We start from the raw sequence: 25,206 nt of genomic DNA, 5'->3' as shown, positions 1-25,206 counted from the left end.
CAGAAGAGCATTTTTAGAGACAATAAGTTCTTGGATTTGTAGCTGGTGACATGAGAGAGGTGTGACAGGACAGCCTTCTCATAATCAGAATGGAGGTTTTGACTGTGTTGCAGGACTGTGAGAATACAGCACTCTCTACTGTGATTGGAAAAAGAAGGCTTGCCCAGGATCCTTTATCAATTGAAATAAACTTATTCAAGTCTAACTACTGTGCTCAGTTAGAACCACCTGATTAAAAAAAATAAAAGAATACAGGTACTGATCACATCAAACGTTTTCATTGAGAAGTTGACAAGGACACTCATACAGTTTTATCGCGGCTGATCTCAGAAGCTTTCCTGTGTATGAGAAACAGAACTACAGGCCTTTTTGTATAAGTTCCTGTATATCTTGTCCATGCTGTTCTCAAAGATGGGTCGGTGGGATTTTCCTTTATAAGAGGCTGCCCTGTTGGACCAGTATTCACCATCATCCAAATGGAGAGAGCCACGTGGCTGTTGAAATGAGCTATAGGAAAGGATATAAAAGATTAAAACAATAATGAAGCAAAATGAGAGGTGGGATATGTAAATTAAATATTTACTAAGTACTTTATAGGCTTGATAACACTTTTTTATTTGTTAGAAATGAAATACTGACTTTTTAAAAGGCTACGTTTATTTTTTAAACAAATAATGAACCCACTTCAATAAATCAAGTACTTATTATAGATAAGACCTCTCAGGCATGTTAGATGTGCCATGTAAAACTCTATGTCCTTGCTATTAAATGTTACAAACATTAAATTCATCTATTTGGAATCTCAATCCACAGAAAACAAACAATTTCTTCCCTGACTTATCAGTCTCATGATTTTACAGTACTTGTGAACTGTGAAACAGGAACTCTTGAAGCTGTGTATCTGTGAAAAGAATTTGCTATTTCACCTGGAGTCAATCTGCCACATGAACACAATAAAAGTGGTCATGAAAAAAGGCACAAAGTGCCTGTGTTATCATCCTTAGAGCCTGACACAGAGTTGATGAGGATGTAAAATAATGAGAACACTTATACACTTTGCAAAACCATTTGGCATGACTCAGTAAGGTTACATACACAACTCTAGCCAACCCCCTGGCTCCTAAGGATCCCGGAAAAATTCTTGCATGTGTGTACCAGAAGATATGTGCCAACATGTTCATAATCACACACTTCATAATAGAACTAAACAGCAAGCAATCTAAATATCCATTTATGTTAGAACAAAAAATTGAGCTGTGGTGAGTGCATACAGTGGTATAATATGCAGCAGGGAAAATTAAAGATCTACGGCTACATGCATCAACATAAATGAAACTGAAAAATCAATTCAGTGGAAAAAAGAAAACTTCAAACAATAAACAGTTAAAATTACATTTATGTAGAATAGTTTAAAACAAGGAAAATTAAATAATTCATTGCTTAAGGGTAGATACATGTGTGGTATAACTATAAAGAAAAAAGAGAAGGGTTATCAGAAAAATAACAGTAGCAGTTATTTCTATGGAAAGAGGTGCAACTTGTTAGGGGCATGAGGTTATGTTCTACTTCTTAAGTTGGATGATAAGTAAATGGGCACTCCTTTTATTGCTGTTGCTATTTAGGACATACAAGTCTTAAGTATATACTTCTGTTACAGTTGACATATTTTATAATAGCATTAAAAAATTCACTTCTGTAAATCATGTTAAGAGGTGTCTCTATCTCCTGATGGCTTTGCTAAAATGGGATTCTACCTCATATATTCCAGCAATCTTACTAGGTTCTATCAAACTTTCTCTACACCTGGTACCACCTCTTTCACACTGGAAAATTTTGAAAATGATAACATAATTAACCTTACTTTTACTTTGTCCATTCAGTTTCAGAGAGGTAATTAATACAATTTCTAATAACGTTAGTATAATCTTTAAAATATTTCAAAAGGCCTTAGCCAAGTCGCAAATGCTATTGCTTTTATATAGTTTCCACCTTTCTTTCATTAGCTTTGCTTCAGAAATAGTCTAACCAAATGAATACAAGTTCTTTCATACAGTTTCTCACAATCCAAACTCCTGCCTAAAAACAGTCACTCAAAACAGTTTTTTGGACATTTTGAGTCAAATGATAAAGAAATCACATACATTTCTGCATATGCTCTGTACCTCTGCAAATATTCTACAAGTCTAAGCCCCCACATTTGCCCCTGTTCCCTCATACCACTTTCAGTTCAGTTCAGTTGCTCAGTCGTGTCTGACTCTTTGCAACCCCATGGACTGCAGCATGCCAGGCTTTCCTGTCCATCACCAACTCCCAGAGCTTGCTCAAACTCATGTCCATCAGGTTGGTGATGCCATCTAACCATCTCATCCTCTGTCGGTCCCTTCTCCTCCTGCCTTCAATCTTTCCCAGCACAGGGTCTTTTCCAAGGAGTCAGTTCTTAGCATCAGGGGCCCAAAGTATTGGTTTCAGCTTTAGCATCTGTCCTTCCAATGAATATTCAGGACAGATTTCCTTTAGGATTGACTGGTTTGATCTTCCTGCAGTCCAAGGGACTCTCAAGACTCTTCTTCAATACCACAGTTCAAAAGCATCAATTCTTCAGCACTCAGCCTTCTTAATGGTCCAACTCTCACATCCTTACATGACTACTGGAACAACCACAGCTTTGACTAGATGAACCTTTGTCATCAGAGTAATGTCTCTGCTTTTCAATACGTTGTCTAGGTTTGTCATAGCTTTTCTTCCAAGGAGCAAGCGTCTTTTAATTTCATGGCAGTGGTCACCATCTGCAGTGATTTTGGAGTCTAAGAAAATAAAGTCTCTCACTGTTTCCATTGTTTCCCCATCTATTTGCTGTGAAGTGATGGGACCAGATGCCATGATCTTAGTTTTCTGAATGTTGAGTTTTTAGCCAGCTTTTTCACTCTCCTCTTTCACTTTCATCAAGAGGCTCTTTAGTTCCTGTTTGCTTTCTGCCATAAGGGTGGTGTCATCTGAATATCTGAGGTTACTGATATTTCTCCAGGCAATCTTGATTCCAGCTTGTGCTTCATCCAGCCTGGCATTTCACATGATGTATTCCACATAGAAGTTAAACAAGCAGAGTAACAATATACAACCTTGACGTACTCTTTTCCCAATTTGGAACCATTGTTCCTTGTCCAGTTCTAAATGCTGCTTTTCTTGACCTGCATACAGATTCCTCAGGAGGCAGGGAAGGTGGTCTGGTATTCCCATCTCTTTAAGAATTCTCCACATTGGAAAGCCCTCATAATACTTTAGGAGTCCCCGTATGTTGTCTTTTGTTCATTTGATTGTATTTGCTTTATTTGTTGCTGTGTTTTGTTTTACATCAAGTCATACACTAATTAATATTCACAAAGCACAGATCTGTACTTTATCTCCCTGTTGTCTATAGTCATCAACTTTACTACATAATAATGTCCTTTTCTGAACTCTGTATTTTGCCAGGCTAGTTCTACCACAATAAACCTACTCAACATAAATTTGAATTTCTATTAAGCCACTACCCAAATCTCAGAAAAGTAAGCAATAGTAGGGATGTTAACTTTGAAAATCATTGTGTAGGTTTTTCTGATATTGTAAATCAAATTCCTAATCTCTATCATAAATTATTATATTTAATGCCATCAGGCATAGATTTGCTACTGCTTTGGTATTATTAGACAATACTTTTTTTTTCATATCACAAAGCTGCTTTAAAATATCAATGCCATCTCAATGGCTTGCAATGAATAAATAAAGGCCAGTAACCTTTTTAGAAGCAACTGTGAACCTGGAAAGTTTCTGTAAAAAAAGAGCTGAAGTGGTCAAAATAGACATCCTAACACTTTAAAAATCTTGCAGGTTCAATGCATGATACTGGATGCTTGGGGCTGGTGCACTGAGATGATCCAGAGGGATGGTACGGGGAGGGAGGAGGGAGTGGGGTTCAGGATGGGGAACACGTGTATACCTGTGGTGGATTCATGTTGACGTATGGCAAAACCAATACAATATTGTAAAGTAATTAACCTCTAATTAAAATAAGTAAATTTACATTTAAAAAGAAAAGAAAAGAAAAAAAAATCTTGCAGATTTTGACAGGGAGATATTTTTTTTTTAATTGTAAAACTCTCACTTTAGTAGACAGTATTGTGGTTGTCTGGAAAGAATTGGGAATTGGCTCATCCTGTAAGTCTGAATTGCAAAACAGAGAAGTTTGCAAAACAGGTCCTAATACAGTCCATGGATAGGTGCAAACAAAGAACAGCAGAATCCTAAAAGCAACATTTACTTCTAGACATAGAAGTGCTGACTATCTAACTAATAGATTGTGAACATATTGAGTCAATTCTAATTTTCCATTACTGAGAACATTAATAAGCTTAAAATGGGTAAGCAACACTAAAACATCTTATTATAGTAGTAGGCTTTTAAAGACCATACTTCTGTATTTTACCCAGAGTATCTCCAGCATTCATTCATTCAAAGCACTCAAAGTTCCTACTCTACACAACATGGCATCAGTGCTATGTAACATAAAATGGTTATCTTCAAAGCACGATAAAATTGCTATTTTATTATATGCAGCATAGATATATATTTTTAGCAGTTTTCTCTTGCTACTTCAATAGGGAGCTCTCTATTTAATTATGACAATGCTATAAAGAAAAAAAACACACACAAAAAAGAAAAGAGACTAGGATAATATCTGCAAACTAAGCACTTTCAAGATTTAAATGTTGTTAAGATATAAATTATACATTTTTAAAGCCTTGCCTATATATAGAGAAGAGAAAGGTCTTAGGCAGCTTAACATGTTCTAGGACACAAAGGGCATGACTAGGTTTTATACTCAGAAAAGGAGGAACTCACTTGAAACCCTGACAGTGTTTTCTAAAGACCAAGTACACACTACTTTACACACAGTATTCAGATAACATATCTATAAAGTGGCATACATGTAAAAAAGGTCAGAGGGTAAGATATATGGCACACAAATGACATATATTAAGAAGAGGTGGCAAGAATACACAAAAGAACTATAAAAAAAGATCTTCATGACCTAGATAATCACTATGGTATGATCACTCACCTAGAGCCAGACATCCTGGAATACTAAGTCAAGTGGGCCTTAGGAAGCATCACTATGAACAAAGCTCATGGAGGTGATGGAAATCCAGTTGAACTATTTCAAAATGCTGTTAAAGTGTTGCACTCAATAGGTCAGCAATTTTGGAAAACTCAGCAGTGGCCACAGGACTGGAAAAGGTAGGTTTTCATTCCAATCCCAAAGAAAGGCAATGCCAAAGAATGTTTCAGTTGTTTTATGGCACAACTGCACTCATCTCACATGCTAGCAAAATAATGCTCAAAATTCTCCAAGCCAGGCTTCAGCAGTATGTGAATCAAGAACTTCCAGATGTTCAAGCTAGATTTAGGAAAGGCAGAGGAACCAGAGATCAAATCACAAATATCTGCTGGGTTATCGAAAAAGCGAGAGAGTTCCAGAAAAACATCTATTTCTGCTTTATTGACTAAGCCAAAGCCTTTGACTGTGTGGATTACAACAAACTGTGGAAAATTCTTCAAGAGATGGGAATACCAGACCATCTTACCTGCCTCCTGAGAAATCTGTATGCAGGTCAAGAAGCAACAGTTAGAACTGGACATGGAGCAGTGGACTGGTTACAAATTGGGAAAGGAGTATGTCAAGGCTGTATATTGCCACCCTGATTATTTAATTTATATGCAGAGTACATCATGTGAAACGCTGGGCTAGATGAAGCACAAGCTGGAATCAAGATTGCCTGGAGAAATAGCAATAATCTCAGATAAGCAGATGACACCACCCTTATGGCAGAAAGCAAACAGGAACTAAAGAGCCTCTTGATGAAAGTGAAAGAGGAGAGTGAAAAAGCTGGCTGAAAACTCAATATTCAGAAAACTAAGATCATGACATCCGATTCCATTATTTCATGACAAATAGATGAGGAAATGATGTAAACAGTGAGAGACTTTATTTTCTTGGACTCCAAAGTCACTGCAGATGGTGACTGCTGCCATGAAATTAAAAGATGCTTGCTCCTTGGAAGAAAAGCTATAACCAACCTAAATAGCATATTAAAAAGCAGAGACATTACTTTATTGACAAAGATCCATGTAGTCAAAGTTATGGTTTTTTCCAATAGTCATTATGGAGGTGAGAGTTGGACCATAAAGAAAGCTGAGAGCCAAAGTTTTGGTGCTTTTAAACTGTGGTGTTGAAGAAGAGTCTTGAGAGTCCCTTGGACTGCAAGGAGATCAAACCAGTCAATTCTAAAGGAAATCTGTCCTGAATATTCATTGGAAGGACTGATGTTGAAGCTGAAACCTGTTGTGAAGAACAGACTCATTGGAAAAGAACCTGATGCTGGGCAAGACTGAAGACAGGAGAAGGGGATGACAGAGGATGAGATGGTTGGATGGCATCACCGACTCAATGGACATGAGTTTGAGCAAGCTCCAGCAATTGGTGATGGACAGGGAAGCCTGGCATGCTGCAGTCCAGGAGGTCACAAAGAGTCAGACACAAATGAGTAACTGAACTAAATATACTGGATGGATGGATGATGGATGTATGGATAGATGTAAGTAAGGAATGGATGTATGGATAGATGTAAGTAAGGAATGTAGGAAGGAAAGATTCAAAATCCTGGAGATCAGGATAGACGATAGGGAGAGGCTTTAATGTGAGGTAGTAAAATCGTGAAAGCTTTTGCATCTTTAAAGATACAACAGAAAATAAAATGTCATACAATATCATTAAAGCCATCAAGAGACTTCTGGTTCAAGATGCCGGAATAGAAAGACATGTGCTCATCTCCTCCTGCAAGAGCACCAAAATCACAACTATATTGAACAACCATCCACAGGAGGACCCTGGAACCTACCAAAACAGATACCCCATGTCCAAAGGCAAAGAAGAAGCTGCACTGAGATGGAGAGGCACAATTACAATAAAATCAAGTTCCATACCCACTGGGTGGGGGACTCACAAACTGGAGACCAACAGTACCAAAGAAGTTCTCCCACTGCTGTGAATGTTTGGAATCCGACATCAGGCTTCCCAGTCTGGGCACTTGACAAAGGGACTGGGAATCCCCAGGGAATCCGACCTTGAAGGCCAGAGAGATCTGATTATAAGACTTCTACAGGGCTGGGGGAAACAGAGACTCCAGTCTTAGAGGGCACAAACAAAATCTTGTGTGCACCAAGACTCAGAGGAAAGGAGCAGTGATTCTGTAGGAAACTGAACCAAAACTACCTGCTAGTGTTGGAGGGTCTCCTGTGGGGGTGTGGGTCAGCAGGGGCCCACCACAGGGATGGGGGGACTGGTAGCAGCTGTCTGGGAAAGCCCCATTTTGGAAGTCACCCTTAACTCCCAGGGATGGGTCACCTCAGGCCAAAAAGCTGCCAGGGAGGGAGCAAACCCTTCCCATCAGCAGATAATCAGATCAAAGACTTACTGAGCAAGGCCCTGCCCACCAGAGCAAGACTCAGTTTTTCCCACTACAGTCCTTCTCATCAAGAAGCTTACACAAGCCTCTTAGCCTCTGTCATCAGAGAGCAGACAGAAGAAGCAAGAACCACAATCCCACAGGGAGTAAAACAAAACAATGTTACAGAAAGTTAATCAGTATGAAAAAGCAGAAAGTTACATTCCAGATGAAGCGACAAGATAAAATCCCAGAAAAACAAATGAAGTGGCGATAGGCAACCTTTCAGATAAAGAATTCAGAATAATGATAGTGAATATGATTCAGGGTCTTGGAAAAAGAATGGAGGTAAAGACAGAGATGATGCAAGAAATGTCTACCACAGACCTACAAGAACTAAAAAACAAACAAACCAGAGATGAACAGTACACTAGAAGGAATCCATAGCAGAATAACTGAAGCATGGATAAATGACCTGACGGACAGAATGGTGGAAACCACTGCCATGAACAGAATATAGTAAAAAGAATGAAAATAAAAGAAGACAGCCTAAAAGACCTCTAGAACAACATTATCACATGAACATTCACATTATAGGGATCCCAGGAGGACAAGAGAGAGAAAGGACCTGAGAAAATATTTGAAGACATAATAGCTGAAAACTTCCCTAACATGGAAAAGGAAATAATCAACCAAGTCTTAGAAGCACACAGAGTTCCAGGCAGGATAAACCCAAGGAGGAATACATGGAGACACACAACAATCAAACTGACAAAAATTAAAGACAGAGATAAAATATTAAAGCAACAGGGGAAAAACAACAAAAAAACATACAAGGGAACTCCGATCAGGCTGATTTCTCAACAGAAACTTTACAAGACAGAAGGGAACAGCAGGACATATTTAAAGTGATGAAAGGGAAGAATGTACAACCAAGAATACTCTACTCAGCAAGACTCTCCTTCAGATTTGATGGAGAAATCAAAAGTTTTACAGACAAGCAAAAGTTAAGAGAATTGCACCACCAAACCAGCTTTACAACAAATGCTAAAGGAACTCTCAGCAGAAAACAAGAGAAGGAAAAGCCCTACCTAAAGAAAATAAGCTCCAAACAATTAAGAAAACGGTAATAGGATTACCTTAAGGTAAGATGTAATTACTTTAAATGTAAATGGATTAAATGCACCCAAAAGACACAGATTGGCTGAGCAGACGAAAACATGTGCATGTATGCACTTCCACTTACATTACTCTACTTGACCCCCTAAATTGTGTGCAGTTATTTTATATTGTTAGGTTAATCATGCTCCCATTATGACTTGCAATTGTAAGTATCTTTTATTTTGTGTCTGGCTATTGGTTGTGAAAACTGATAAACATCTTTCACTATTGTGATTATGTAACTATTACACACTTAATACTACTGTATCATGACTGGTCAACAGAAAAATTATAGAATTCTATATCACCAAAACTACCATTTAATAGAAAAACCTGTAATCACTTTTTAAAATCCATATACATATCAGAATTGCCTTGGAATTTTTTGGAAAAAAGAAGACATCAAGATTTCTTGATAAACTATAGCAGTAGTTCTCAAACTTTAACACACATCAGAGTCATCTGAAGGGCTTATTACAACTCAGATTACTGAGCTTCACACCCAGAATAACTAACTGAATATATCTGAGGTGGGGTCCAAGAATTTGGATTTCTAACAATTTATGATTGTTAGATCATAAATTGGGTATTTATGATACTACTCATCTAGGAACTACAGTAAATTATTGGCTTTTCTATGGAAATGTGAAACTTTAGGGAAAAAATTAGGTGTTGTTTAACTTCTTTTACTATTCACATAAACTATATAGTAAACATTAATAGAAGTTTATTCAAATGAATTTACTCAAGACTGGTTACTTACAGGTCACTTACTTTCCTTTCTTGGATGTGTAGAAATGAGGCACTGATAAGAAATAAGATCTGATAGCTTTCATCATCATTAATTCCACTGTTGATTCCTCATCTAGAGATGTTATTAAATATCACAACCATAAAATGTGTTTTCTTAAGTAATGTCTTAAAGCTTCAACAAATGCAATTGATCATTATTAATAAAGGGCTTAATTTTAATATCTGAACTTAAAGAAAAAAAACTGAGCTCCTAGTACACATCAGAGTCCTTGATACACAGACAAAAACAAAGGTAGGCAAAACATTGGTGCCTATGCTTAACATGAGGAGGCAAGACAGACACAGAACAGAACAATCATGAGATAAATACTGCCAATTGAAAATATATATGTGAGAGGAAATGGTAGGATAAAGGAAAAAACGACAGTCTAAGGAGATCCAACCAGTCCATCCTAAAGGAACTCAGTCCTGGGTGTTCACTGGAAGGACTGATGTTGAAGCTGAAACTCCAATACTTTGGCCACCTGATGCGAAGAGCTGACTCAAAAGACCCTGATGTTGGGAAAGATTGAAGGCAGGAGGAGAAGGGGATGACAGAGGATGAGATGCTTAGATGGCATCACCGACTCAATGGATATGGGTTTGGGTAAACTCCGGGAATTGGTGATGGACAGGGAGGCCTGGCATGCTGCGGTTCATGGAGTCGCAAAGAGTCAGACACGACTGAGCAACTGAACTGAACTGAACTGCTGAGGTCATAAAAGGTATCTCAGAAGATGGAATAACTTGAGCTTAGTCTTAAAGAATGGATAGACATTCACTAGATAAACAAGATGGCATTGGTCATTCTCTATATCATAGTATAACAGAACCAAGGCACAAATTATCTGAAACATCATAATATACCAGGTCACACAAAATCCAAAGAATTCAAATCAGAATTAAGCAACATTTTTCTCACTTAAAATGGAAAGTTTATTCTTGTTCAAGGGACTTTAAGTCTATATATTATTTCGATTATTTTCCCATTTACTAGGACCAAAGACAGCTTTTTGGCTATGTGTTACACCTTGGTAAATTCATCACGTTAACTGGATAGTGAGCAATGGTAGGAGATTAAAACTACATTCAATCTGTGTTATTCAAAAACATATAGTCAAAGTTTAAACTAGTCACTTTGAGATTATGTTATAAATAATCTAATAATTATAACATTTATGTTGAGCATATTCCTACTGTTAGTAACCTGAGAAATATGCACAAGTAAATAGAAAACAGTTTATATAAATAGCCAGTTCCATAAAAGGACAACCTAGCTAAAAATTCAGGGCAATAGCTATAAATGGCCATCTCATGTTATAAACATGAAATTAAAATTATTTTTATACTCTTCTCTATTTCTGCAGCCAACTCCCATCATAAAGTATCACCCCTTGCCTGATCTTTAGTTAGGACTAATTCTCAAACTCGATAGTGATGCGTAGAGAATTTTCAACATCCTGAAAACTGAAGAAATTTGAAATATATACAGAAGGTATTAAAAAGAGAAAGAGCATCTCAGGACCCTGGTAATTGGTAACGGTACAATAGCAAATGTCTAAAATTTCCTGAAAGACAGGCAGTACAAAAGTTGAGAAGGACTATCTTCATGGTAGTAAATTCTTTCCCCAATCCAGCTCTCAAATCCCAAATTATTAGAAGTAAAAGGTCACTTAATAATTTCTTAATAAGAGATTTCTTTCAAGTGAATTTCATATTCAAAGGTGATAGAAGAGACAGGACAGTTAGCATGGGAAATGCAGTAACAAGTACTCTGATAACCACAATGAATATCTAGATCATAAGATAAAGGATTGAGTCCTGGGCATAGATTTTTCTGGAAAAAAAAATGAAAGAAAATAATTTCTCATTATGAATATTCTTTATTTGATTGTCATTATATTTCCCTTTAGTTCTTTAAACATAGCTGCTACATCCTTGGGGCCAGCTCAAGCTGTTTCTAATAATTCATTTTCCATGTGTATGGGTCACACTTTACTGTTTCTTTGCATATCCCATAATCTTTTGTCAAAAACAACAATTTAGATAAAAATTGCAGCAACTCTGGATTCTGTCTCCTTACCTAGAGTTGTTGTTATTTGTTTAGTGACTTGTCTATACCTATGCGATGGAGCCTGTTTCCCTTGCATGCTATAGTTGCTGGTGTCTCTTGTTCCTTTCTTTTTTTTTTTAATTATTGTTTCCATTTTTAAGCCTGGCCTTCTAGAGGTTGCCCCAGGTAAGCATAGCTTAGTGACCAGCAAATGATTGGTCAGAATCAATAACCCTATAAAGTTTCCAGTTTTTGCCAATATATCTATGTGTGGCTTAGGGAATATATTTAACGTTTATCTGGTTGACAAAACTGCCCTGCAGTTTGCTTTCTGCCTTCACAAGGTCTGACATTCATCCATGGACTAGTGGCTCCCTAATACACTCTCTAGTCTCTCCTAAACATATTTACAGCCTATGCATACACATAATATTCTAGATGACCAGGGATAGATAGAACTTTATCAAGGACAACCGTGGCTATCTTGTCCCTGGAATTTTATTGTCTGTCCATTAAGCAGTAAGTAAGATCTCAAGTACTCTCTTACTGTTTGCCGGTAGGATCATTACTGTTTCCATTAATCCCTCTACACATGTCATTCCCTATACTATGTTCCATATAAAGTCAGTGCCCTCTGGAAGAGGAATTGCCTGTCTTTTGGCATAACTGCCCCAGAACTATTGTGCCAAGGATCTGGAGGTCCAGGTGGGCCTTGGAGCTCCAAGGAAAATGACGTAGACTCCTAATGCTCTTATAGAACTTCAGTAGATTTTATTGATAAATGCTTCTCAATTTGTTGGTTTTTAGTCAATTTTCAAAGTCTTTAAGTCATTTTTTTTTTTTTGGATAATTCCATTCAGTTTTGTTGCTTTTGGAGGAGAGGATTTGCTGCAATCCTCACTCAGGCATTCCAGAGGTCCATGTGGACTTGCCCTTGACCCCTGTCAGAGGATGTCTGCAGAGGGGTAATTTCGGCCAAGATCTCAAGCTCCCTTTTGACTTCTGCTGAGAGAAGCCTTAAGGCAAGCAAGTGGGTAATCACTTTGAGTGTGATTCCCTCATCTTTGAGATGGAAAGTAGAATGGGAGTGACTTCTTGGCCTATTATATAACTTGGGGATAAAACAAACAATATCATGATCAGTTCAGTACCTTCTGGAGCTAATAACAAAGGTACTGTTATAAAATGTCTTGACGCATTAACCACTCTGTCCTGTTGTTCCAATTATGTTCTAAGGGTCCAAGAGAAGAGGCAAGGAGTACAATGTAATTTTAAAAATGTGTCAGCAGAACTTTCCTGATGCTCTGCTTAACTCTCACTGGAGAGGTGCTAAAACAGTCTCAGGTGACCTAAATTAACATTGCCTGTGAACTGGATAAAGAACCAATACTAAGGTTTATGGCAAACTTTAAATAGAAACAAGTGCTTTTCTAAATATGGTCCTTATATTACTTGCATTAGAATCATGTACAATATTTTTAAAAATGCTGATTTCTAGGTCTCACTCCTATATATACGGAACCAGAATCTATGGAAGTAGAAAGTAGAAATCTATATTTTTAGAAGCAATATCATGCATACAAAATTTTGAAAATCAGACCCTTTACCAACCCTTTATCAACCTACTCACTTCTTACCCAAATTAGAATTAATTATGTGGATATAGAACACAAAATTGGAATGCTAACCCATATGACAATAATTTAGGGAACAGAAGTCTAAGTAACAATAATAAATGGTAAAAGTTCTTCCCAAGGTATGTACTTTCTTGAACCTTCCTTTTCCTGTTTGGATTGCTTCTTCTTCAAACTCACTTAAAATACAAGGAAGAAGAGTATTCCTCTAAGATTGGGAAGCAGTAACTTTGGATGGGAGTTTACATTTATACTCTGTGTAATAAACACAAGGAAAAGTCCTCACAAGTTTATGAAATGCTTACACAAGCCTACCACGGTAAAGATCAGAGATTTCAGCACATATCCCTGGTTAGCAATAAAACATATTCCATTATCTGGAACTTTTTTCCTTATACTTGTTCAGAAAACTCAGGAAGGTGGAAGACATAGTAATCAGTGGTACGGCAACAATCAGTCATACAGACTCAGAAATTTTAGTTATATAAACTCAAAATTTACACATTCAGTTTTTAACACCACACTTAATGGCAATTAACACAGAGTTTTCAAGTGTCTTCATGAGATTTGTTAGTATAATTTTGCAAAAGTTTTATTATTACTACAACATTTCTGGAATTTTAGGCTGGAAGAGCTGAATTTCTCCTATACTATTGAAAAATAGTAGATTAAAAACAAGGTTATTTGATATTAACTATGAGCAGATCTCTGTACACTGCATCAGTCAAGCTCATACCTATACTCTGGGTCACTGTCATAGGCAGAGTCTCTATATAAAAGACCTCTTTTCAGTTCCAGTTCATCTTCTTTCTCTGGATCTCGCTCATCCTGAAAAAATTTAAAGATTTCCATTAATTTATTTTATAATTAAAATGACACCCATGTTTCTTCGGTAATTGTGACCCCCCCTCCCCCAATGCAAGAGATTGAATTAAATGCTGAATTTCTTACGGAAAGAAATAAAAAGGTAAATGAGAATTTATTATTCTGTTAAATAAAACGAATATAGCTTTTTTTCTGTTATCGTATCACTTACACTGCTTATCAAAGACTAGCACACGGATGTTTCTTGCATCAGTGAATGATTAGGAATGGATACTGTGTCAAGATACATAATAAAATGTGCAGCAAGTGATAGTTCACATATTTTTATGTGGACTCCAAAAAGATTATACCTACACTCTGAAAAATAAGTATTTGGGAAAACTATGCAGATGTAAGCATTTAGACATACCTATGATCCCCCAAAGAAGTGACTGAGCTTTATTACTCATGTGCCAAAATGCAGCAACAAGCCATGAGAAGTGAAAACAAAAGCAAAGCAGTTGCAATCAAGACACATGGCTCCTCCCTCTCCAGGCAGCCTCTTCTTTACTCCTGACAGACCCACTCAAAGGCAGAAGAAAAAGTATTCTAAAGAGATAGCTTTTTTGGTAAACTATGTCATTCACAGTAGTGATGCTCTTACATATATTAATTTTATATAATTCAGTATCAAATATCTTTCTAAACTATTGAATAATAAATACCCTTATTCCGTAGTCAAATAGGAACAGAAATAGAACTGATGGTAAAGGAACTAGTAAGCACAAATAGACTGTTATAAGGATTAGTATTAATATGGTATTCATTCATTTGATGCAAGAAATTTGTTGAATAAAGATTATGAAGAAAAATGATTTTTAAAATTTGGTAATGGCATGAAATTAATTGGGAAGGGAGCATTCAGTTAAAAAACAGTAGGGACTTCACTGATGGTCCAGTGATTAAGAATCCACTTTGCAGTGCAGGGGATGCAGGTTCGATCCCTGGTCAGGGAACTAAGATCCCACATGCTATGGAGCAACTAAGCCCACGTGCCACAACTGCTGAAGCAGCGTGCTCCAGAGCTCATGCCCCACAGCTCGAAAGTCCGCTTTCTGCAGCAACTGACGCCCACGTGCTCTGGAGCCTGCGTGTCACAACTGGAGAGCCTACGCGCCACAACTACTGAAGCCCTGGGCACTCTGGAGTCCACACATCACAACCAGAGAGTCTGTGTGAGGCAAGATCCAGCATGATGCAACAAAGACTTTGTGTGCCGCCACTTAGACCCAATACAGCCAGATGAGTAAGTAAATAATGTAAGCAGTAAGTACTACAACAAGTTTGAAAATCACAGAAAATGTGAACCTATATTTAGAATTATTATTACTTCCAGGTGAATTGAGCACTTTACCATTAGGAATTAACTCCATTTATTTCTATTAATGCTTTTTCCCCTGACATTTTTTGGTTTACTTTTAATGTAGCTAAAATAGCTTGTGTTTGGATGATAAGTATTTGTACTTTTATTTTCAACTTTTCCTTGTTATCATATATATATATATCTTTTTCTTAAATACTATATAGATGGATGTTGCTTACTTTTGTCCCATCTGATAAATCAATGAAGAAGAATATATACTATATTAATATCATAGAAAATGTTATTGCCAGTAGTGATTACAAAAAACACTACAAGAGAAAGTGCAAGAAATAAAAGAAAAAATATTTACTCATTTCTAGATTATATAATAAATGATACCAGAAATAAACATAAATTAATATTCCTTAATTTTGTCAATACAGTTAAAATTTTTGACCGGAAGTAATAAAACTGTAGACTGAATTTTAAAAGTTTTTGTATGAAAAAATACAGAACTGTCTTCAAGATCTGAATCTCAAATATTCATTAAGTAATACCCCTGTTTTGAGCTGAGGAGACATGGGTTCAATCTCAGGGTCAGGAAGATTCCCTGGAGAAGGGAATGGTAACCCACTCCAGTATTCTTGCCTGGAGAATCCCATGGACAGAAGAGCCTGGTGGGCTACAGTCTATGGGGGTCTCAAAGAGCTGGACATGACTGAGAGTGACTAAGCATACACAGCACACTTACTATCCTAGACTCTGAGGACAGAAAGATGATTAAGACATGATTCCTGCATATACATGAGATAAGATTAGTCTATTCTGTGAATATATATGAGTAGAATGGATCGACAGGTAGAATTATTATGAGATACAATAAAGGACAAAATGAAGAAGACCTTTCTAATAAACAGAACATTCTAAAGCCAGAACGGTGTCTTAAGAGGGAGTAAGATCACAGTCACTAAAGCTATTTCTATAGAGCACTGATGCCTATCTAGAACCAAGGAGTTCAGGGAGGGAAATTCTGCCCCAAGAAACAAAAACTATATAGCCTTCATGGCTATTCTTTTCAAATTTTAAGACTGTATTTTGGGACATTTATTATACATATTCAAACACAAACATATCTCTTACAAGCATCCTTATAGGCTTTTTTTTTAAAGATTAAATTGTGAAAAAGCAAAGAGGCAACAAACAACACGCTCTATCCAAAGCTATTAACTATGAGAAAAGCAAGCATTTGAAGAGATATATCGGTCTCATTAATGCCAGAAAAATTCAGTTCTGGGGCATGGAGGAGGGATTCCCTTCTTCTTCCTCATCAACATTCCCATTTGCCCACATGTAAACACAGATAAATGACACCAATATTTGCTGAGTTCCTTCAAGGTATCTAGGACTGAACTAGGTACTTCTCACACGAATATCTTGTAAGCCTTCAATAACCTTATAAAAAAGGCACTGAAACTTGGAAAAATTAATAACTTACCCAAAGATTCAAGTTATTAAGTGGCAGAGCTGGAATTTAAACCCAGATAATTTACATTATCTTGTCTGCTACAATGCAAATAAGTTGGGCTATAAAATAAAAATCTCCATTCTAAGCTTATTCCGCTATATGAAAATTAAGCTCAAAGTCTTTCAGCTAATATCTATTCAGTTAGTTTTTTAAGAGGGTATTCTGTAATAATTTAACCCAAAAGAAACTTTTTCAGGAATTCCATGAAGAAAAATTTTTCTTTCAGCAAAAGTCATTAATAAAATGACACTTTATTAAAAGAAGCTGTGGGCTCTCCTTCCCTGAAACTGGCAGTAAGTTAAAGATTCTCTTAAGGTTCACATCATTGATGATCACTATCTTACACATGCAACTGACGTCATACTTAGAACACCCCTGGAACAAAGGAATAAAAGGTATCTACTCATGCCTGCAAACTGAACAACTTAGGACAAAAGAAGTTCAACACTTTAAGATAAAGCCACAACTAAAAAGGTAGTTATCTCACTCATTAAATAGTATTTAATAAAATATACACCGTCATTCTCAAATGAAATTCTCACATATAGTTAAAATACCTACAAGATATTTTATTGCTATCAAATTAAAAACATTATTTATAATGAATTGTGTACAAGGACAAGAATTCAAATAGAATTTAACTATTGGTTCTAATTTGCATTCTCACCCTGGACAATTAATGGATTTAAATTTCTAAATCATAATATAGAGAAAATTTAGTTAGAGTTGTTCCAAGTCACAAGGATAAGAAGTTGCAGAGCTGGCCTTGAACCAGGTTTTTCTAATTCTATAAACTGCTTTATATTGTAAGTATAATAGAGGATAACAAATTCTAAAGGGAAGACCACTTAAAAGAACACTTAAATGCTAACTTTGACATATTTCTGGAGGCAGAGTGTGGAAAAGCATGGGTAATGGTTAATTTTATGTCAAACTAGATCAGCCATGGTGCCCAGATATTTGGTTAAACATTATTATTGATATATCTGTGGGCCTTTTATGGCTGAGAGTAATATTTATTTTTTTCTTTAATATATAATTTTATTTCTGGTTATAGAAACAAATGCTAAGAGGAGAAACAAAATATCCCAGTCCACATACAACAATAGATAAAAGAACAGTTAAAATAATGAAACACAAAAAGGTAGAAATTTTAAACATTGTTATAGCTTTAAAACATTAACATCTGGTACAATTAGAAATCACATTCAGATCTCAAGCTTTTTTAAAAAAAGTATGACTCCCTATTAAAAAAAAAAAACAACTGGATCCCATTTGAAATGAAAACACAGGCTGGCCCAGCTGCAGTGGGTTTTTCCCCCTGCCCAGGTTGCCAGGGTGTGTGAATCCCTCCTGGGTGCCCCAGAGGCCAGAGCCCACGTGCAAATGGTGAAACACTCCCACCCAATGTGCCAGGGAACCTAATTCCCAGGACTCTACAAGACTCCACTTTTAAAAGCACTGATGATTAAACATAATGTGAAAAACAGTCACCATAAAAAAAAAAAAAAAAAAAGAACCTCAGCCCCCTAATTAACATCCCTCCCCAACAAATGATCTTTACAGGAAAATTCTCAGTCAGATAAGAAATCACAATTCGTGCTGGGTTTATCCCTCGCCCATGTGCACCCAGCTGCCTGGGGTCAGAGTCAGACTGCAAGCAATAATCAGGGATGCATTTTCCTCTCTCCCCATCCCGGTCCTGAAGCAGAAATCAAACTGGGTCAGTAGCCCTTGACTAGGTACCCAGAAAGCCCATCTTGGAAGGAAGCTGGAAAAGGAGGAGAGGGCCAGACTTAAAAGTGCTTAATTTTTAAATCCTATTTTTACTTATAAAAAAATTTTTTTTTGGACAAGTTAACCCAGAAATTGAGAGGCTGTGGTCTTAAGAGGCCACAAGCCTGGTTGAATATCCTTTAGGCCAGTTAACTTCATACACAAAAATTCCCTTTTGGAGTCACAGCCCTCGTTGAAATTAACATTTAAATCACTGGATTCTGAATAAAGCAAACTGATCTCCATAAAATGGATGGGCCTCAATCTAGTTAGCTAAAGGCCTTAATAGAACAAAGACTGACCTCCCCTCAAGAAGGAATTCCACCAGCATACTGCCTTGGATTTGAACTATAAACTCTCTGCTGAGTATCCACCTGACTGACTATCAGGCTAAACCTCTGCAATCACATGAGCCAATTCTTTAAAATTTCTTTCTCTCTCTGTTATACACACACACATACCCCTCCTGTTTCTTCTGTTTCTCTGGAGAATACAGATGAGAATGAGAAACTCCTGATGCATATTACTTGGAGCCTTTAGCACCTCATTTTCAACAATGTACAGTACAATCAAACAGAAGATTAACAAGTAAACAGAAGACCTGAGCAACACTATAAACCAGCGAGACCTAACAGACATCTACTGAACACTCTATCAGACAACAGAAGAATATACATTCTTCTCAAACACAGGAAATTCTCCAAAAAGACCGTATTACGTTAAACCCTAAAGTGAGGCTCAAAAAATTTAAAAAGACAAAAATCATACAAATATTTTTCTGGCCATAATAATTAGCTAATTAAATCCATTATTAAGAACTGTCAAAGATGGGCTTATTTAAAACATTTAAGAAATAAATAATCTTACAAAGACTCTTTCAGAGAATGGTTGGTAACATTTTTCAACTCATTTTTATGAGGCAAGTGAAACCCTGAGGAGGACACCACAAGACAGGAAACTTACATACCAAGCACTATCATTAATTTAGATGCAAAAATCCTAGGAAAAATATCAGCAAATTGAAGCTGCTGCTGCTGCTAAGTCGCTTCAGTCGTGTCCGACTCTGTGCGACCTCGTAGACGGCAGCCCACCGGATTCCCCCATCCCTGGGATTCTCCAGGCAAGATATGTTTTTTAAAAATTATGATAAGAATTCTGTTCCAAGTATCCAAGTATGGTTTAACACTTGAAAATCAAGTAATTTACCACATCAAAGTAAGGAAAAAAGCATATAATTACCTCAATAGATACAATGTAGTAAAATTCATACATTTCTAATTTAAATCTCTTAGAAGATAAGGAATATAAGAAACTTCTGTAACCTGACAAAACATGTTCACAAAAAGTCTACATAAATCATCACACTCAATGTTCAATAATGATAGAAAGCTTTCTTTGGATGGCAAATAAGCCAAGCCTTTTCTATCACCACTTCTATTGGATACTGGAAACCCTAGAAGTGTAGTAAGACAAAGATAAATAAAAGAAGTAAAGATCAAAGAGGAATAAATAAAATGCCATTATTTTCAGATTTTATGATTACATATAAAAATATCCAAAATCTACCATCTATTAACATTAATATGTAAATGTAAGGTCATCACTGGATACAAGATAACTATACAAAAATCTATTCTAAGAAATCATCATACCAAGAATTAATAGACAATAGAATTTTAAAAGATACAATTTATAATAACATAAATATCAGACATCCAGGAAGGCTATGGTTTTTCCAGTAGTCATGTATGGATGTGAGAGTTGGACTGTGAAGAAGGCTGAGCACTGAAGAATTAATGCTTTTGAACTGTGGTGTTGGAGAAGACAAGATCTTGAGAGTCCCTTGGACTGCAAGGAGATCCAACCAGTCCATTCTGAAGGAGATCAACCCTGGGACTTCTTTGGAAGGAATGATGCTAAAGCTGAAACTCCAGTACTTTGGCCACCTCATGCGAAGAGTTGACTCATTGGAAAAGACTCTGATGCTAGGAGGGATTGGGGGCAGGAGGAGAAGGGGACGACAGAGGATGAGATGGCTGGATGGCATCACTGACTCGATGGACGTGAGTCTGAGTGAACTCCGGGATTTCGTGATGGACAGGGAGGCCTGGCGTGCTGTGATTCATGGGGTCGCAAAGAGTCGGACACGACTGAGTGACTGAACTGAACTGAGGAATAAATCTCTTGAAATACATGCAAGTCTTCTAAAATAAAAACTATGACAAAATTGGAACAAATTAAAGATCTAAATTTATTTTTAAAGTCACCATTTTTATGAATTAGAAGATTCAATACTGGTAAGTTATCAATTCTCCTCTAATCAAAGCACAGATTTAATGTAATCCCAATCAAAATCCTAGCAGGGTTTTTAAAACTGACAAGTTGACACTGGAATTCAGATAAAAATACAAAGAACCAAGAATAATCATAGCAATCTGCAAGAAAGAATAAAGTTAATGGACTTATGCCATAGGATATCAAGTTATTATAAACTTATAGAAATTGAGAAAGTATGGTATTAATACAAAATTAGACAATTAAATCAATTAAATAGAAGAAAATTCAGAAACAGACTCATGTATCTAAACTCCCAATGGAACAAACAGAATCCAGGACTATCTCTCCAAGAACTTACAGTGAGGAAAAGAAAGACTGTTTAGAGAAAGATGCTGGATCATAATCATATGAGGATAAAATGAATCTTGATCGAAATCTCACATTATATATACAAATCAAATCCACATGCATTGTTGATCTAACGTGAAAGGCAACATGATTAAAGATTTTATAAATAGGAGAATATTTTTAGAACCATGGTTAGCCAAAGTTTTCTTACATGGGGTAAAGCAAGTGCTAACCAAAGCATTAACCAATGTACCAATGCAACTGAGCTACATTAAATTAAGAACTTGTATTCCCAAAAGGACTCTCATTCAGAAAACAAATATCCAAGTTACAGATTGAAATATATTCATAATATAAAACATGCCCATCAGAAAATGTCCCGGAATGAAAATAAAAGACCTTAAGAGACACATGGCAAACAGAGAGCAAGTCTAACGTGTCGAACGTGTGCTCTTTGAGAAGCTCTACAAATGTCAAACAATAAATACAAAGAAAACCACACACAAGTGTATAATATTTAACTACTAAAAATAAATTACAAAGAAAAAATATTTTAAGAATTGCCAGAGAAGGGAATTCCAGGAAGATGTTACTGGCACTGTGGTGGGTAGAATAATAGTTCCCAGTGACATCCAAGCCTTAATTCCCAGAGCCAGGGATTATGTTACTGCAGACTGTACAGATTTGATTAAGGTTAAGGATCTTGATAAGAGGAGATTACCTTGCATTATTTGGGTGGGCCCAATCTAATCAATCATATGTAAGAGCTGGACCCTATAGAAGGCTGACAGTCCCTTGGACTGCAAGGAGATCAAACCAGTCAATCCAAAAGGAAATCAACTCTGAATATTCACTGGAAGGAGTGATGCCGAAGCTGAAGCTCCAATATTTTGGCCACCTGAGGCGAGGAGCGGACAGTCTTTTCTCATTTGGAAGAGACTCTGGTACTGGGAAAGATTAGGGAAGGAGAAGAGGAGGACAACAGGAGATGAGATGGTTGGATGGCATCGCCGACTCAGTGGATATGAGTGGAAATCAACTCTGAATATTCACTGGAAGGAGTGATGCTGAAGCTGAAGCTCCAATATTTTGGCCACCTGAGGTGAGGAGCTGACAGTCTTTTCTTAATTGGAAAAGACTCTGGTACTGAGAAAGATTAAGGGCAGGAGAAGAAGAGGACGACAGAAGAAGAGATGGTTGGATGGCATCGCTGACTCAGTGGATATGAGTTTGAGCAAACTCTGGGAGATAGTGAAGGACAGGGAAAGCCTGGTATGCTGCAGTCTGTGGGGGTCACAAAGAGTGGACACGACTTCGCAACTGAACATCAACAATGTAATCAAATGACTTGTTAAAAGCAGAGAAACCTTTTGTGGCTATGGTTAGACAGAGGGAAATGTGACTAAGAATAAGGGTCAGGGAGATGGAACTGTTGAAGGCTTTGCAAATGGAGGAAAAGTGGCCACAAGCCAAGAAATGTGGGTGGTTGCCAGAAGCTAGAAATAGTAAGGAAATGGGTCCTCCCTGGAAACTCAAGAAAGAAAACAGATACCTTGATTTTGGCCCCATAAGACCCGTTTTAAAACTCAGGTCTATAAAAATGTAGGATAATTAAATGCAGTCACCAAATTTATTATGGCAACAAGAAAAAACAAATATACACAGGTATAAATCACCTCATAAGAACATATAGAAGTTGTTTTGACGTTAGATGGAATAATTCATGGCAGACCAATGCTATTGCTAAAAACTAGAAAAGCCAGAAAAAAATAAAAATTTACATTTTTAAAACATATTAGAAAGGTGCAGAAACAATGAAGACTAGAGATAACTAAAATTTCAGAGGAGAGAATCTTTCAAAAGTGGAATAATGATCTATAGCTCTATTTCTCCTCAAAGCATTTATACATTCTGAGCATGGACAAGAGGTGAAGAACCAGGGCTTATATTACGACAAGGGTCATTGCTGTGACACAGAGAAATTAACAAAGCTTTTGATGGCTATAAGGAAATGGAGTGATGAAACTAGTGATGAAAATGACATACAGCCAGTTTCTCAATCATGACATCTATTGATTTATAAAGCTGTACGGGACTGCTAGGTAGATAACTCAAAAGTATCTGAAAAGTACAGCAGATATTAGTGCAGTCTTATGGTGCTTAAGAAATAAAGATATACCAGGGCAAGAAGCCTTGAAAATACAAGAAGCAAAACCCACAGAAGTAATATTGACACTTGAGGAACTGTATTCTTAACCTGAAGACTCAACAATCTGGACTAGTGAGGATAAAAAAACTTGGTCCTGGCTCAAGCAAAGGTTATTTTTGGGGGACCGAGCACCCAGCATAATTGTTTCATGAAACACTAGGCTAGAGAGGTAGAACTGAAGACTCGAAGAGCCTCAAACACAGAAAAGGTCCTTATCAAGGTATTTACTAAATTTTGAAGGTGTGCTAGGTATAAACCAGGTAACTTCAAAATAACAAAAAGTTCACTCAAAAGCTCAGTTGGGGGAAAGAAAAACCACAGTGGGCCAATTTGAGAACAGTAACCGAAATTGGAAAAAGTTTTCCTACTTCCATAGTGATGAGTACAAATGGTTTACAGTCAATTCTGAAGGGGCTGGAGCAGTCTGGGATCCATTAACTCTCAAAACTAACATCCCAAAGTCACCTGTCAAGATAAAACTTTACACTGAATAAAAACATCTGGGGAAAGAATCTAAATTGATCAGGGAAATAAAATTAAAGTAAGAAAAATTCTATATAAAAGTTGGAAAGAGAAAGTCAGGAAATCTAAATTGCCATATTTTCAAACAAATGACCAAAACAGAAAAAGAAGAGCGCTCAAGCTACAACAAAGTTAGAAAAGTAAACATAAATCATATGTCCTTTCTAAAATTTAAGGAAAAAATAAATTTGTACACACAAATCATCAAAGTGGGTTAAGCTTCATAAAAAGTTTTTTAAGAGGGGGAAAAAAGACCAAATAAGAGCCCTCAGCAAAAGCATGCCAGGAAAGATATGTTCGCAAAACAGATCAAAAATGTATTAAATTATCTATGCCCTCATGACAGACAGTTGACTTACCAAGAGTAAGTGGTCTTACAGGAGAACAACACAGAAACTTCTACATCTTTTATGATCTAGCCTTGGAAGTCATACAGTATAATTTCTGAAACAGCCTGTTGTTTACACAGATCAGCCGTATTCATGCACAGTGGGAGGAAATTACACATTAATCACTTATACACAGAACTAACACTAACTGAAGGATAGAAGGGACAGAGTATAGTATATAATATGTTCTATGAAAAGGTAGGTAAGCACAATTGTTAAAAAGTAGATAAGATAAAAATGTGGAAGGTATATGTTTTACAAAAAATTAACTGTTTTGGAGTCATCTTTGGTGGTAGTTTGTTATTTTTGTCCTGAGACTATTTTGCTGACAAAGCAAACGAGGACTTGGGTTATATTCTTTTCATATTGTATATTTTATCTTATATATACGTATATTCTTATATTCTCTGGTATCTTTGAGAAATGAGACTTGATGTGGGAAAAAAGAAGACACATATAAGATATATTACATTGGCCATAATGCTCGTTTGTTACAGAAAAAATCCTGAACAAACTTACTGGCTAATCCAATAAGTTAAGGGGAGGAATCTGTGATCCTAATTTAGAATCTGAATATATGAGGTATCATTTGTTTAAAAATACGTCTTTCCTAGTTCTGCCCATTGAAAAGACCTAAAAAACAATGACCAATTCTATAGCACCACTGGTACACAAGTTTTGTTCTGAAATATAACTGCCCATCAAAACAAACCAGAATTTCTTAGAGAAATGGATGGCTATCATCAGATCTAGGTGAGGAAATGTGCAAGATGAGCCTGGAACTATTACAGCCTACCAAGTTCACATCCAAAAGACTTCAGAGCCAATACGAAGAGCTTCCCATTGCTCAAAGTTACACTCATTAAATAAAT

At 36.6% G+C, this 25,206-nt stretch overlaps 1 protein-coding gene across 1 annotated transcript in view; it reads right to left on the bottom strand.

Moving 5' to 3' along the window:
- Window positions 1-326: 326 nt before the first annotated feature.
- SPATA6 (spermatogenesis associated 6) overlaps window positions 327-25,206 on the bottom strand; it is a 160,873-nt gene continuing 135,993 nt past the window's right edge. Inside the window, exons 12-13 of the mRNA XM_068965676.1 lie at window positions 13,858-13,949; window positions 327-507 (exon numbers count right to left, since the gene is read on the bottom strand). Coding sequence (XP_068821777.1) covers window positions 327-507; window positions 13,858-13,949 — 273 coding nt within the window. The remainder of the gene's footprint in view (window positions 508-13,857; window positions 13,950-25,206) is intronic.

The sequence above is a fragment of the Capricornis sumatraensis genome, chromosome 2, assembly GCF_032405125.1.
Source record: "Capricornis sumatraensis isolate serow.1 chromosome 2, serow.2, whole genome shotgun sequence".
Taxonomy (NCBI): Eukaryota; Metazoa; Chordata; class Mammalia; order Artiodactyla; family Bovidae; genus Capricornis; species Capricornis sumatraensis.
This window is presented reverse-complemented; position numbering and strand designations above follow the sequence as displayed.